This window comes from Oryza glaberrima, chromosome 2 (assembly GCF_000147395.1).
Source record: "Oryza glaberrima chromosome 2, OglaRS2, whole genome shotgun sequence".
Classification (NCBI taxonomy): domain Eukaryota; kingdom Viridiplantae; phylum Streptophyta; class Magnoliopsida; order Poales; family Poaceae; genus Oryza; species Oryza glaberrima.
The window spans coordinates 27,106,774-27,117,581 of NC_068327.1; the positions used below are offsets into that span (position 1 = coordinate 27,106,774).

General features: G+C 41.9%; 1 protein-coding gene and 1 long non-coding RNA gene across 7 annotated transcripts; one reads left to right on the forward strand and one right to left on the reverse strand.

Annotated features, from left to right (window-relative positions):
• Positions 1–309: 309 nt before the first annotated feature.
• On the reverse strand, positions 310–9,136 carry LOC127762439 (uncharacterized). Of its 5 annotated transcripts, none has more exons than XR_008015537.1 (7): positions 8,611–9,136; positions 3,640–3,832; positions 3,197–3,285; positions 2,423–2,987; positions 1,676–1,877; positions 1,386–1,466; positions 310–1,258 (listed from the first exon to the last, which is right to left on the reverse strand). It is a non-coding gene; the product is annotated as an uncharacterized LOC127762439 (long non-coding RNA). The 5 variants fall into 5 exon arrangements; XR_008015535.1 differs by lacking the exon at positions 8,611–9,136 and adding an exon at positions 8,080–8,223 and having other exon boundaries at positions 1,351–1,466; XR_008015536.1 differs by lacking the exon at positions 8,611–9,136 and adding an exon at positions 7,716–7,856 and having other exon boundaries at positions 311–1,258; positions 1,351–1,466.
• On the forward strand, positions 2,678–8,394 carry LOC127762438 (PH, RCC1 and FYVE domains-containing protein 1-like). 2 transcript variants are annotated; one of them, XM_052286949.1, is made up of 9 exons: positions 2,678–2,820; positions 3,253–3,339; positions 4,196–4,285; positions 4,387–4,473; positions 4,569–4,763; positions 5,192–7,234; positions 7,372–7,518; positions 7,604–8,016; positions 8,112–8,394. In XM_052286949.1, exons 1-9 carry the CDS (start codon positions 2,770–2,772, stop codon positions 8,209–8,211), a joined length of 3,213 nt encoding a protein of 1,070 aa, XP_052142909.1. In that variant the 5' UTR covers positions 2,678–2,769; the 3' UTR covers positions 8,212–8,394. The 2 variants fall into 2 exon arrangements, with proteins under 2 accessions (XP_052142909.1, XP_052142910.1); XM_052286950.1 differs by lacking the exons at positions 2,678–2,820; positions 3,253–3,339 and having other exon boundaries at positions 4,218–4,285; positions 4,387–4,453.
• Positions 9,137–10,808: the final 1,672 nt, after the last annotated feature.

The following is a 10,808-nucleotide window of genomic DNA, read 5'->3' on the forward strand; positions in this document are numbered from 1 at the left end:
TAAGATGGTAGGACATGGACAGCCGCGTAGGCCATCGTATGTATTTATGCGTGGACACAGCTAGTAAGTGTATCTGTGTATAATCCAAGGACAGCTTTGAGGCGCATTTTGACAACTCCGTACAAAGATCACGGATCAGCCCCTGCATTGCATGCTGTTCTTCACTTTCATCTGCTCAAAATTTCAAAAAAAAAAAAGTTTCACCTGCGCGTGTATGCATCCAATGGATACAAACGTACAATTGCAATATAATCCTTCTAAGAGCGAGAGAGTTGAGGAGACTAGCAACTCATCGCATGCACGAAAAGCCAATTTGATACATGGAGCGGTGGAGCCATCAGCCATGGATGAGGCATGTGTCCGAGCTACATGGACTAACTAAATTAACCAATGTTGGCATTATTGTCCACTAATTCACTCTTGCATGTTCCAAAGAGAGAACCTCTCATAAAGGTTCCGCCGAGGTGCATGCACTTACAGAAAGTAAATGGTGCAATGCACGTAGGCATTACGTCCAAAATTCTCCATCTAATGGCATCACAACAACACCGAGTTGCACAGAACCCTGTCACATGACAGGAACTCAGCAAGACGTACTCCTAGTACGTGCCATTGTGCCAATCACCAGCGACCGATTTGACGCAATTATTCGGGACCGTGCCCGATGTATGTAGTACGTGCCTACGAGTAGCGCAACCACCGGCCTCAATTTAGGCCAAATCAAACTTTATACCCAGTGAGGGGATGTGTATGTTTTTCACCTACTTCGTACTGTATGGCTTCACAAGTTTCACATGCCATGCCTTCCAGTCACTCCACATGCCAGCAGACAGCTAGCTCCTACATTTTGTCTCATCCACAGTAATAAAAGGGTTAATTTGGACTTACTGGTACTATTTGCTGCACCTGTTTTTACCCGTGTAGGAGGCATACAAATATGCCTTTTTTGAGACCGTAGGTGCAGAACAAGTGCAAATAGCTGCAGAACAAGAGTAGGGCTGTGTATAAGATTATGGTGCCATTTTGAGCATGGACAGCGGGTAACAATCGCTAGAGAAATCGTCCACGAGTTACTGCCAATGCCATGACGCTACACGGGAAATGCAAGAGGAACAGATCAACACATTTACTGCTGTTGAGGAGGCAGGACAAGTTTTATCTTTTCCCTTGGCCCGTCATGCTTGTCTCGTTGGTGCTTTCACATGCCTACTTGCCTTCTCTACCTTTTCTTCCCCACCATCCATCTTTTCACTTCCAGCTGTAACAACATCGTCACCTTAAGCATCTCCATGGCTCCATGACCACTGGTGTTAATAAGCAATCTACCCTTGCAAAAACACTAACACTAACCTTTGCGAGAACAAGGTGACGAATTCAACTCCTACCTGATCAGTGGCCACCGCAGAAAATCCTTGGGGATGCACACGACCAAAGCAGCACCAGCAGTACAACTGATCACAGTACGACTGCAATAGGATAAATGCGCAATGAATAGACATGTCGTGAGCAAAGGTGAGCGCATAAATGCACGTAGCACCGGTAGACATAGTACATTTGTAGGCAGTGATACTGATACATACAGTACTGGGGAGACGTAAGGTAGAATACGAAATTATGAGCTACGAAGACGTCGCGATCGCTGCTCGTTGGAGAAAAAGGGAGAGAAAAAACGTACCCCAGCAAGATCAAGTCAGCAAAAGCGACCGAGACGGCATCATTTGCAGACAGGAGTGACCAAACAGTTGTGCAGGCCAGAACGGGGGCAGCGCCTGCCTACGCTGCACACGTGCTGCATCACTTCTCCCCTCCCTCGTCTCTTCTTTCGGACCATCATATGCTGTCCCAAAATCCTAACAGCAGTGCGTGGATGCTTGCCTCTGCAAATCCAATCTCATTACTATCTAAAACGTCCAAACTCATGATCACGATACTAGTACCACGTTTCTGGACCACAGCTGGGCAAGGAGCCAAGGATGGTTAACTGGCCACCCTAGACAGATCGGATGCCCGTGAATTTTAAACAATGTAAGGTTGTTACGGTAGTGGAGTAATTCTGTTATTCGATGCATTCTTTGAGAAATGCTGATCATGGTAATCAGAGATCGGATGATCCAATTATGCAAGATTTTCAGCAAAACTGAGGTAGTTTAATGTACCGACTGATGAAGAGATGCTAGGGAAAAGGAAGGCAGTGACCAGGTTTTCCGGGGCTTGTGGCATGCAGTTGTGGCAAATCCTGAGATTTGACATGAAATCCAAGATTTCTGAAGCGCCTACTCACGCTAACAGAGGAAAGCTAAATGCCACTGCTGTTCGGTACACTCGAAGTCACAAACTACAGAGAGATGCCGCACTAGCACTACCCAAGAGAAAATATACGGAAAGCGAGGGGCGCAGAATCAAAAGAGAGAACAGGATTTACCTCTGCAGGTTGTGTCGAACGAAGACTGACAGCCTGCCTCTCTCATCTTTAAACCCAGCAGTTAATAAAATTGCCACCGTTTCCTTTTCCGGGGCCCCTGAATTGCGCAGGTCGCCTTCAGTGACGGTGCTGCTTCTTCTCCCTCCTCCGTCCGTCCTCAAGCTCTGCCCCCGTCCGTCCGTCCTCTCTCTTGCTTTGCTTCTTTCCTTGCGTGGTTCTTTCTTTCTGTCACTTTGCTGCCATCTTTTGCTTTCTCCCACTGTTGATCAAAGGAGGTTTGAACTTGAGCTCAGCTCAGGGGCAAGGCATCGCTCTCCGTTTCTTTTGCTGCGTCTTTCCTGGCTGCAATGGCTGGGAGCTTTGAGGGGAGGAGCCCTGCAGCTAGAGGAGTCGAGCAGGTATGCAACATGAAGCGTTTTTCTTTTGCATCTTCTTTTAAAGCATTGTGGTATATTCATGCTTATGCCAATGATTCTTCTTTTGCTCTCCTACAATTCCAACAATGCATCTTTGCTAAGTTGGATGGATTTGCTCTTCTTGTTTGTCTTCAAGGAGCCAATAAACACTGCATTCTTATTGAGAAAGTATTAGACACCATTATTTCATTTTCAGGATATAGTAAGCTATATGCACGTCATTTTTTTTCCAAGATGTTGAGTGAGCATGACATTTGCTTCTGTGGCCGCCCAAAGTCCCAAATGCGCTTAATATAATGTCATTTCATTTTCTTGTCTGTATCCTTTTGGGGTTCACTTATAACAGAAGACATCAAACCTGAAAAGGACATCTTCCTCCATTACGCGATTTAATTTTCTGGTTCTTTCCTTCAGGCGCTTGTTGCTCTGAAGAAGGGTGCACATCTCCTGAAATGTGGGAAGAGAGGGAAGCCCAAGTTATGCCCATTCAGGCTATCTTCAGTGAGTAGCTTCGTTACTGTAATTATGCTTAGCAGCATGCTAAAGATCGATTTTATTCATTAACTTTCATGGATTACGCATGCAACCTAGTGACGACTAGAGACATGTAGCAAAACATATGTTCAGTGCCTATGAGATATTTATTTAGTTGTGTTAATCTGAATGTTCTGAACATTTAACATGAATGACTCCATTACAGGCTTATTTACTTAATGCACGGAACTTTGATGGAAGAAGTATAATAACTATTCAGCCACCTGAATTAAACAAATAAAAATTAAGTCCGCATGAAGCTCATACCAAGTAAATTAACTGATGCTACGTAGTTTGTTTTGGCTTCCAAGTTCTTCACCATGTTCCGTTGAGCAGAGCCATGACCAGAACTCTTAGATGAATTCCACCCAGTTATCCACTTCTCCTTCATCTATCTGCATATCAAGATCTCACGATGTTCCTCCACAACCTTTCACAGATGTTCCTTGTTTTCCCACCGCTGATAAACAGATGACATGTCACAATGAGATTAACATTTATGGCCATACATACAGCTACGTCAGTAGATTACTCCAAATCTAGCTCTCTGCACTCCCACCATCCATCCTTTATTCTGAAATTAGCAATTCAATTTCCGTAATGTAGAGAAGATTGTAACACTATGAACACAACAAGGTATGATGTTTGAATATTAAATATTCTAAAATTAGGTCTGCAATATCTACTTCTTCCCAGTTCCCATGGAACGTATCCAGTTCAGATAAGTAGATTGAGTAAACTGCACATTAACGTCTTATCTTTTTAAAACATTAGAATTCAAGATGCTGTGCCTCTAAATAACATTAACATGCTTCTTTTGCAGGATGAGAAAATGCTCATGTGGTATTCCAAAGACAGGGAAAAGCGTTTGAACTTGAGCTCTGTCTCAAGTGTAGTTCTTGGACATAAGACAGTATGTGGTTTTCATTTCTCAAGCACATTGCTATTCTTTGTCCATAGTACATCATTAAGGATAGAACACGTTCATTTTCTGAGGATTCTAGTATTTTACAGACAAAACTTTTACGTCTGCATTGGCCAGAAAAGGAATCCCACTCATTGTCAGTCTTCTACAAGAATGGTGAATGTTCACTTGACTTGGTATTTTTACTCACTAGGCCTGTTGTTTAGACTTTGTAAATTTTATCCTTCACATTATTACCTTCCGTAACATTTTTCTAAATCACATTTCGCAGATTTGCAAAGATAGGGATCAAGCTGAATGTTGGTATATAGGCCTAACAACCTTACTATCAGTTCCATGCAGTCCAGTACTTTTGATTGACTCAACAAGTAGCCGTCGGATAAACAGCTGTACAAATAGCCCTCCTAGCTATATTCAGCAAAGGAGTAGGCTATTTGCTGTGCATGACACAAGAAAGTTTAAACAGGTTCATTCTATAACTTATGCATGCTGTGATTTCTATGTGATAATTTTGCAACTTACCACAACTACAAGTGTGTTTTGATTTTTCCTAAGTTATGCTAAGTAACACGATTTGATCCATAGGCTCAGGAAATTGTAAATATGTAATATTTCAAATGATGGTCATGCTAGTTGTGTTGAAATATTATTCATTTCAACTAATTAGTTCTTATCCAAATATAACAATAATGATACAGCTAAATGACAACCACATTGACAGACTTTTGCATAAATGATAAGCGACACCTCTTTTTTTTTTCTTGCAAATCATGAAACTAAGTAGAGCGATACGACCTACGATTGGTCATAAGTTGCCCTATGTTCTCAGTTACAAAGTGTGTTTCACCTTTTTAGTTGAAATGACATGTTTTTCTACATGATTTCTCCATCAAGGTACACTCAATATATGGCAGTCCTAGGCTGATGCAGAAAAATGTTTTGCAAAGCAATCTGGATTTCTCAGAACCGTTCTTCTCTCCAAGGCAGAGGACATGGTCAGACCTAGACTACTACATGGAAAAGGTCACTCCCGATGTGGTTAATAGGGTAAAACACAGTTGCAGGGATATAAAAGTTGCTGACAAACTTAACGAGCAAATAATTACCCAACTGCCTAAACAAAAATCATCTGAGGGGTTACATGTTGCATATGGAGCAACTTCTCTGAAGGACATCTTTGTCTGGGGAGACGTTCCTGGCAATGTTTTAGATCATGGAGATGTATCAAAAGCCAATGTTTCACTTCCAAGGTTATTAAACACGACACATATTATTGATGTGCAGAGCGTTGCTTGTGGAGAGAAACACGCAGCGATAGTTACTAAGCAGGGAGAGGTCTTCTCCTGGGGTGTGGATAATGGTGGGAGATTGGGGCACAAAGTGAGTGTCAGTGTATCAGATCCTAAAATTATCGAGTCACTTGCCTCTACACGAGTGAAGGCTATTGCATTTGGAGCTAAGCACACCTGTGCAGTTTCAATTTCAGGAGAACTTTATGAATGGGGTGAAGGGACTCACTGCTTGGGTTTGTGGGGTGATCAGTATCAAAGAAGCCAATGGTTCCCACATAAATTGTTTGGTCCTTTGGATGGCATCTCAATCTTGAAGATTGCATGTGGTCATTGGCACACGGCTATCATATCCTCTGCTGGCCAGCTCTTCACATATGGAGATGGAACCTTTGGTGTTCTTGGACATGGTGACACGCTGACCGTTGCTCGGCCCAAACAAGTGGAGTCCCTGAAAGGGGTACGAGCCAAGGCCATTGCGTGTGGACCATGGCACACAGCTGCTATTGTAGAAAGAATGGGCACTGTCAAGAGCAATGCTCCTAGTGGGAAGCTGTTCACATGGGGTGATGCGGATAGAGGGAAGCTGGGTCATGCTGACAAAAAGATGAAACTTGTACCAACTTGTGTTGAGCCACTCAATGATTTTGATTTTGCTCAGGTATCCTGTGCAAAAGCACAAACCATTGTGCTTACAATAACCGGTGTTGTTTTTACCATTGGAAGCAAGGAACACGGACGATTAGGGAACCCTCTGTCTGAGGACACATCTATTTGTTTAATTGAGGGGCCACTTAAGACAGAGTTTGTCAGAGAGATATCATCAGGCTCTTCACATATAGCAGTTTTGACAATGAATGGAAAGGTGTTTACATGGGGCAAAGGCACAGAAGGGCAACTTGGTTTAGGTGACTATGTTGACAGGAGCTACCCGACTCTGGTCGAGGCCTTGGAAGACAAGCAGGTGCATAGTATAGCTTGTGGTTTCAACTTCACTATGGCAATTTGTTTACATAGGCCACTCTCAAGCAAGGACCAATCTGTGTGCAGCAACTGCCAGCTAACATTTGGCTTTACGAGGAAGAAGCACAACTGTTACAACTGTGGTTCCATGTTCTGCAATTCCTGCAGCAATAACAAGGTTTCCAGAGCAGCTCTTGCACCAGATAGGAGCAAAAGGTACCGTGTTTGTGATGCATGTTTCAGTCAAATGCAGAAAGTTGAGGAGCATAGCAAATTAGATCCACAACAGAAGATCCAAAAGGATGAGGTATGTCCAATAGAAATAAGATCATATACGCCAAAATTGGCGCGCATATTCAAGGAAGCAAATGCAATTATGGAGAAAATGGCATCAGCACAAAGCCCCCATCAGAGAAGTCAGAATTTGGCTGTGCCAGATCATGTGAGGACATTAAGATGGGGCCTAGTAGAGTGCCCCAGTCAATTCAGATGTGTGAGAGAGAGCATTCCTTATTGTTCAACATTGAATAAACAGACAGTCTCTGGTTCTATTGTACGGGTAATGAATGAGACAATGGCACCTAAACCTGCGAACTCTTTGCTCAAATCTGCTAATGATTCAAAAGCGGAATTAGACTTGATGGAAAATATATTATTGGAAGAAGTGAAACAGCTTCAAGAGCAGGTAACTGACATACCATATTCTCTGTAATAAACATGTTTCGTGGATCTGTTTAAATTATTTGTTTTCACTGAATGTTTGTTCTGGTATGCAACGTATAATTTAGTGATAAAGATGGAAATTATGTTTTATATAAGCAGGTAACTACTCTTGCAAAACAGTGCCGCCAAAGGAGCCTGAAAGTTCAGCTGTACAAACGAAAAGTCGAGGAGACTTGGTTAATTGCCAAGGATGAGGCTGCGAAGTGCAAAGCTGCTAAAGACATAATTAAGGTTTTGATCGATCAGGTATAAAACCGATGACCTATCTCCATTTGACAGATTTACCGGCTTTTTTTTCTAAATAAGTTGTGTGGGGTGCCCAATTGTGCAGCATGATTTTTTATCAAAGAACCTTTTGGCTGGTGAGAAATTAGACAACTCCAGAATCATGCCTAGCCACATCGCCAGTGCAAAATCACTAAAAGCAGAATTACCAGACCCACCTGACAAAAATGTATTCACCAGCGAATTTCAACAGTCGAAGAGCAACAGAGATCACCACAACAGCAGGCAGGTGGATAGGGAATGCACACAACCTTCAATTGCTTCCATGGTGGATTACTCGGTTACGCATCAGAATTGCAGAAGAACTTCCAACGGCAGCACCGGATGCACCGAGGGAACAGATGCCACCACTGCTCCTACCGATTCCAACGGTGTGATCGAGCAGATCGAGCGCGGGGTTTACGCGACAGTGGTTACATCCCCCGGTGGGAAGAAGTGCATCAAGCGCATCCGGTTCAGGTGAGATCCCCCAAGAACCTAGATTATAATCAATCAGTTGTCAACGATGGCATCATGTCTTACCTTTGCAATAACTAACTCTTTCAATCTCGCAGTCGGAAGCACTTTGGAGAGGATCAGGCGCAGAAATGGTGGGAAGCCAATGAGAGCATGATTTTTGGAAAATACAGCAGCATGGAACAAACGGTGGGGTAATCTCTTCTCCAACTCCAAGCAACCCAAATGAAGAACATAAAGGAATAGTCAGCTCTGCCGCCAAATTGTTAATAGGACACAGTAGAAGTAGATAGAAATATGCTACTGCTCGATGAACTGGCGTGGATAGGATGGGGATCATGGAGAAAAATCAGAAAAAGGGGTTGAGACTTTGAGAGACCAGCTCTGAACAGTAAACTGCATCTGGATTGTGCGGCTGTGGCTTGCGGAATTTGGAGTAGGATCTAGGTTTAACCTCTCCACCCGTTTGAATTGGATTAGGAATTGACGCCTCTTTGGACTGATTTCGATTACGCGAGGGTTAGTATGTAGCGTGGACGCGTTGGCCTTCCCTGATCGGAGAGATTAAAAGCAAAGGACAGAGGAGACGAGACGTACCGGAGGGTCCGGAGCGGCGCCGTGACCTGATCGGCGCAGACGCCTGCGCGCCTCCCTCCGCCTCCGTTTCCTCCTCCTCCTCCCCGTTTCGGCTACTCGCCTCGTCGTTGCCGACGGTGGCGTGCCCACACCACCTCACCGCCGCCGCGCTTCGCAAAGGCGGATTCAGAAATCATGTTGCGGATTTTGGTCGATCCGGTGTTGCGGCCTGCACGTATCATAAAGCGCTATTAGAATAAATAAATCCTAGCCTTTTGCTTTTCTGTTTGGAACCATATTTTCGTCCTCCTAACTTCCATTTTGCGCTTGCCACTAGCTCATCATTATCTGAGTTGTTATCTTTAGAGCAAGTATAGCAGGAACTACCTCTAAATCATCTATAATCAATTTAATATGTAATACATATATAATTACTACATCTGTCCCAAAATATAAATATTTTTAGCTATAAATCTAGATAAACAGTTGTCCAGATTCACAGCCAAAAATCTATCTATCTATTATATTATTAAAACAGCTTTGAAAGGAGTCACCACATTCGCTGTGGGGCTAGAAATTCCCACATTAATCGGAGAAAAAGAAAAAAAAGAAAAGAAGAGTCCAAGTAGAAGTACATTCTAAAAATAGCTGAAATTCAGAATTAAAAATAAGCAATATTGAAAGAAGTTTCCATCTAAGAACCCAATACAAGATTAATCAAAATTCGAAATAAAAATAAAATAAAATCCAAAATTAGAAAAGGAAAGGAGAGTCCAAGTAGAAATATAATTTAAAAATAGCTGAAATTCGGAATTAAAAATAAGCAATATTGGAAGAAGTTTCCATATAAGAACCCAATACGATATTAATTAAAATTTGAAATAAAAATAAAATAAATCCAAAATTAGAAAAGGAAAAGAGAGTCCAATTAGGAATACAATTTAAAAATAGCTGAAGTTCAGAATTAAAAATTAAAAGAAGAGTCCATATAAGAACCCAATACGAGATTAATTAAAATTCAGAATAAAAACAAAAATAAATCTGAAATTAGCAAAAGAAAATAAAGAAGAGTTCAAGTAGGATTACAATTTAAAATTAGCTGAAATTCGGAATTAAAAAGAAGCAATATTTAAAGAAAAACCATATAAGAACCCAACACGAGATTAATTCAAATTTCAAATAAAATTATAATAATATCAAAAAATAGAAAAATTAAAATAGAGTTCAAGTAGGAATACAACTTTGAAACAACTAAAATTCAAAATAAAAAATAAAAACATTAAAAGAACACAATACGTTATTAACTAATTTTTTTAGAAAAAAATAAATTCTGAAATTAGAAAAAAAAGATTTTAATTAGGAATAAAATTTATAAACAACTAAAATTTGTGATAAAAATAAAGACTATTGAAAGAAAAGACCATCTAAAACACATGACGAGATAAATTAAGTAACATGCCTGTAAAGTAGTAGAGTTGGTGGCGGTTAATACTGTCGACGGGTGATACCCGTAGACCGGATATAGAGGGTATTGAGGCATGTTGGTACAAGGAGATCTACGTAGTACGACATCAAGCAAACAAAAGACAAGAATTATACTGGTTCAGGCCCCTTGACAGGTAATAGCCCTAATCCAGTTGATGTGGGATTATATGGTAAAAAACATAGGTTACAAAGAGAACAAGGGAACTTGTCGGATCTGGCGAGATTGTAGTCGAGTTGATTCGACTAGCTCTTGATGACTTGGCTCCTCGCAAGCTTCGGCTTCGTAGGCTGTGGAGGTTGTGTTGGGTCTGAGATTCGATCCTAAACCCTCCCCAGGGGCCCCTTTTACATCGCAGATGTGGAGGTCTCCTCATAGAACTCGGAGGTATCAGACCCTATACGATACGCCAACGACCCAGTTCTACCCGAGTAGGATTCTTCCCATCTGTAGATTCCGTGAAAAGTTTCCTTAGGATATACAGGAAATATCCGCATGCGCGTGGGTATGCCATATCGATATGTAACGTATATCGAAGGGTAAAGGGTATGCCTAACCCGTAACCCTGACAGTAGCCCTCGACTTCTGCTTAAAATGAACTCGTGCAACCATTTGCGACTTCGGGTGTCGAGACTGTTGTCATTCCCGGTGCGAGGACCGCGGAGATAGACCGTAGTCGAGCACGCCATTTGAACCCCAACGGTCACGAGCGAATTTTAAACTAAAGTCCAAAAAA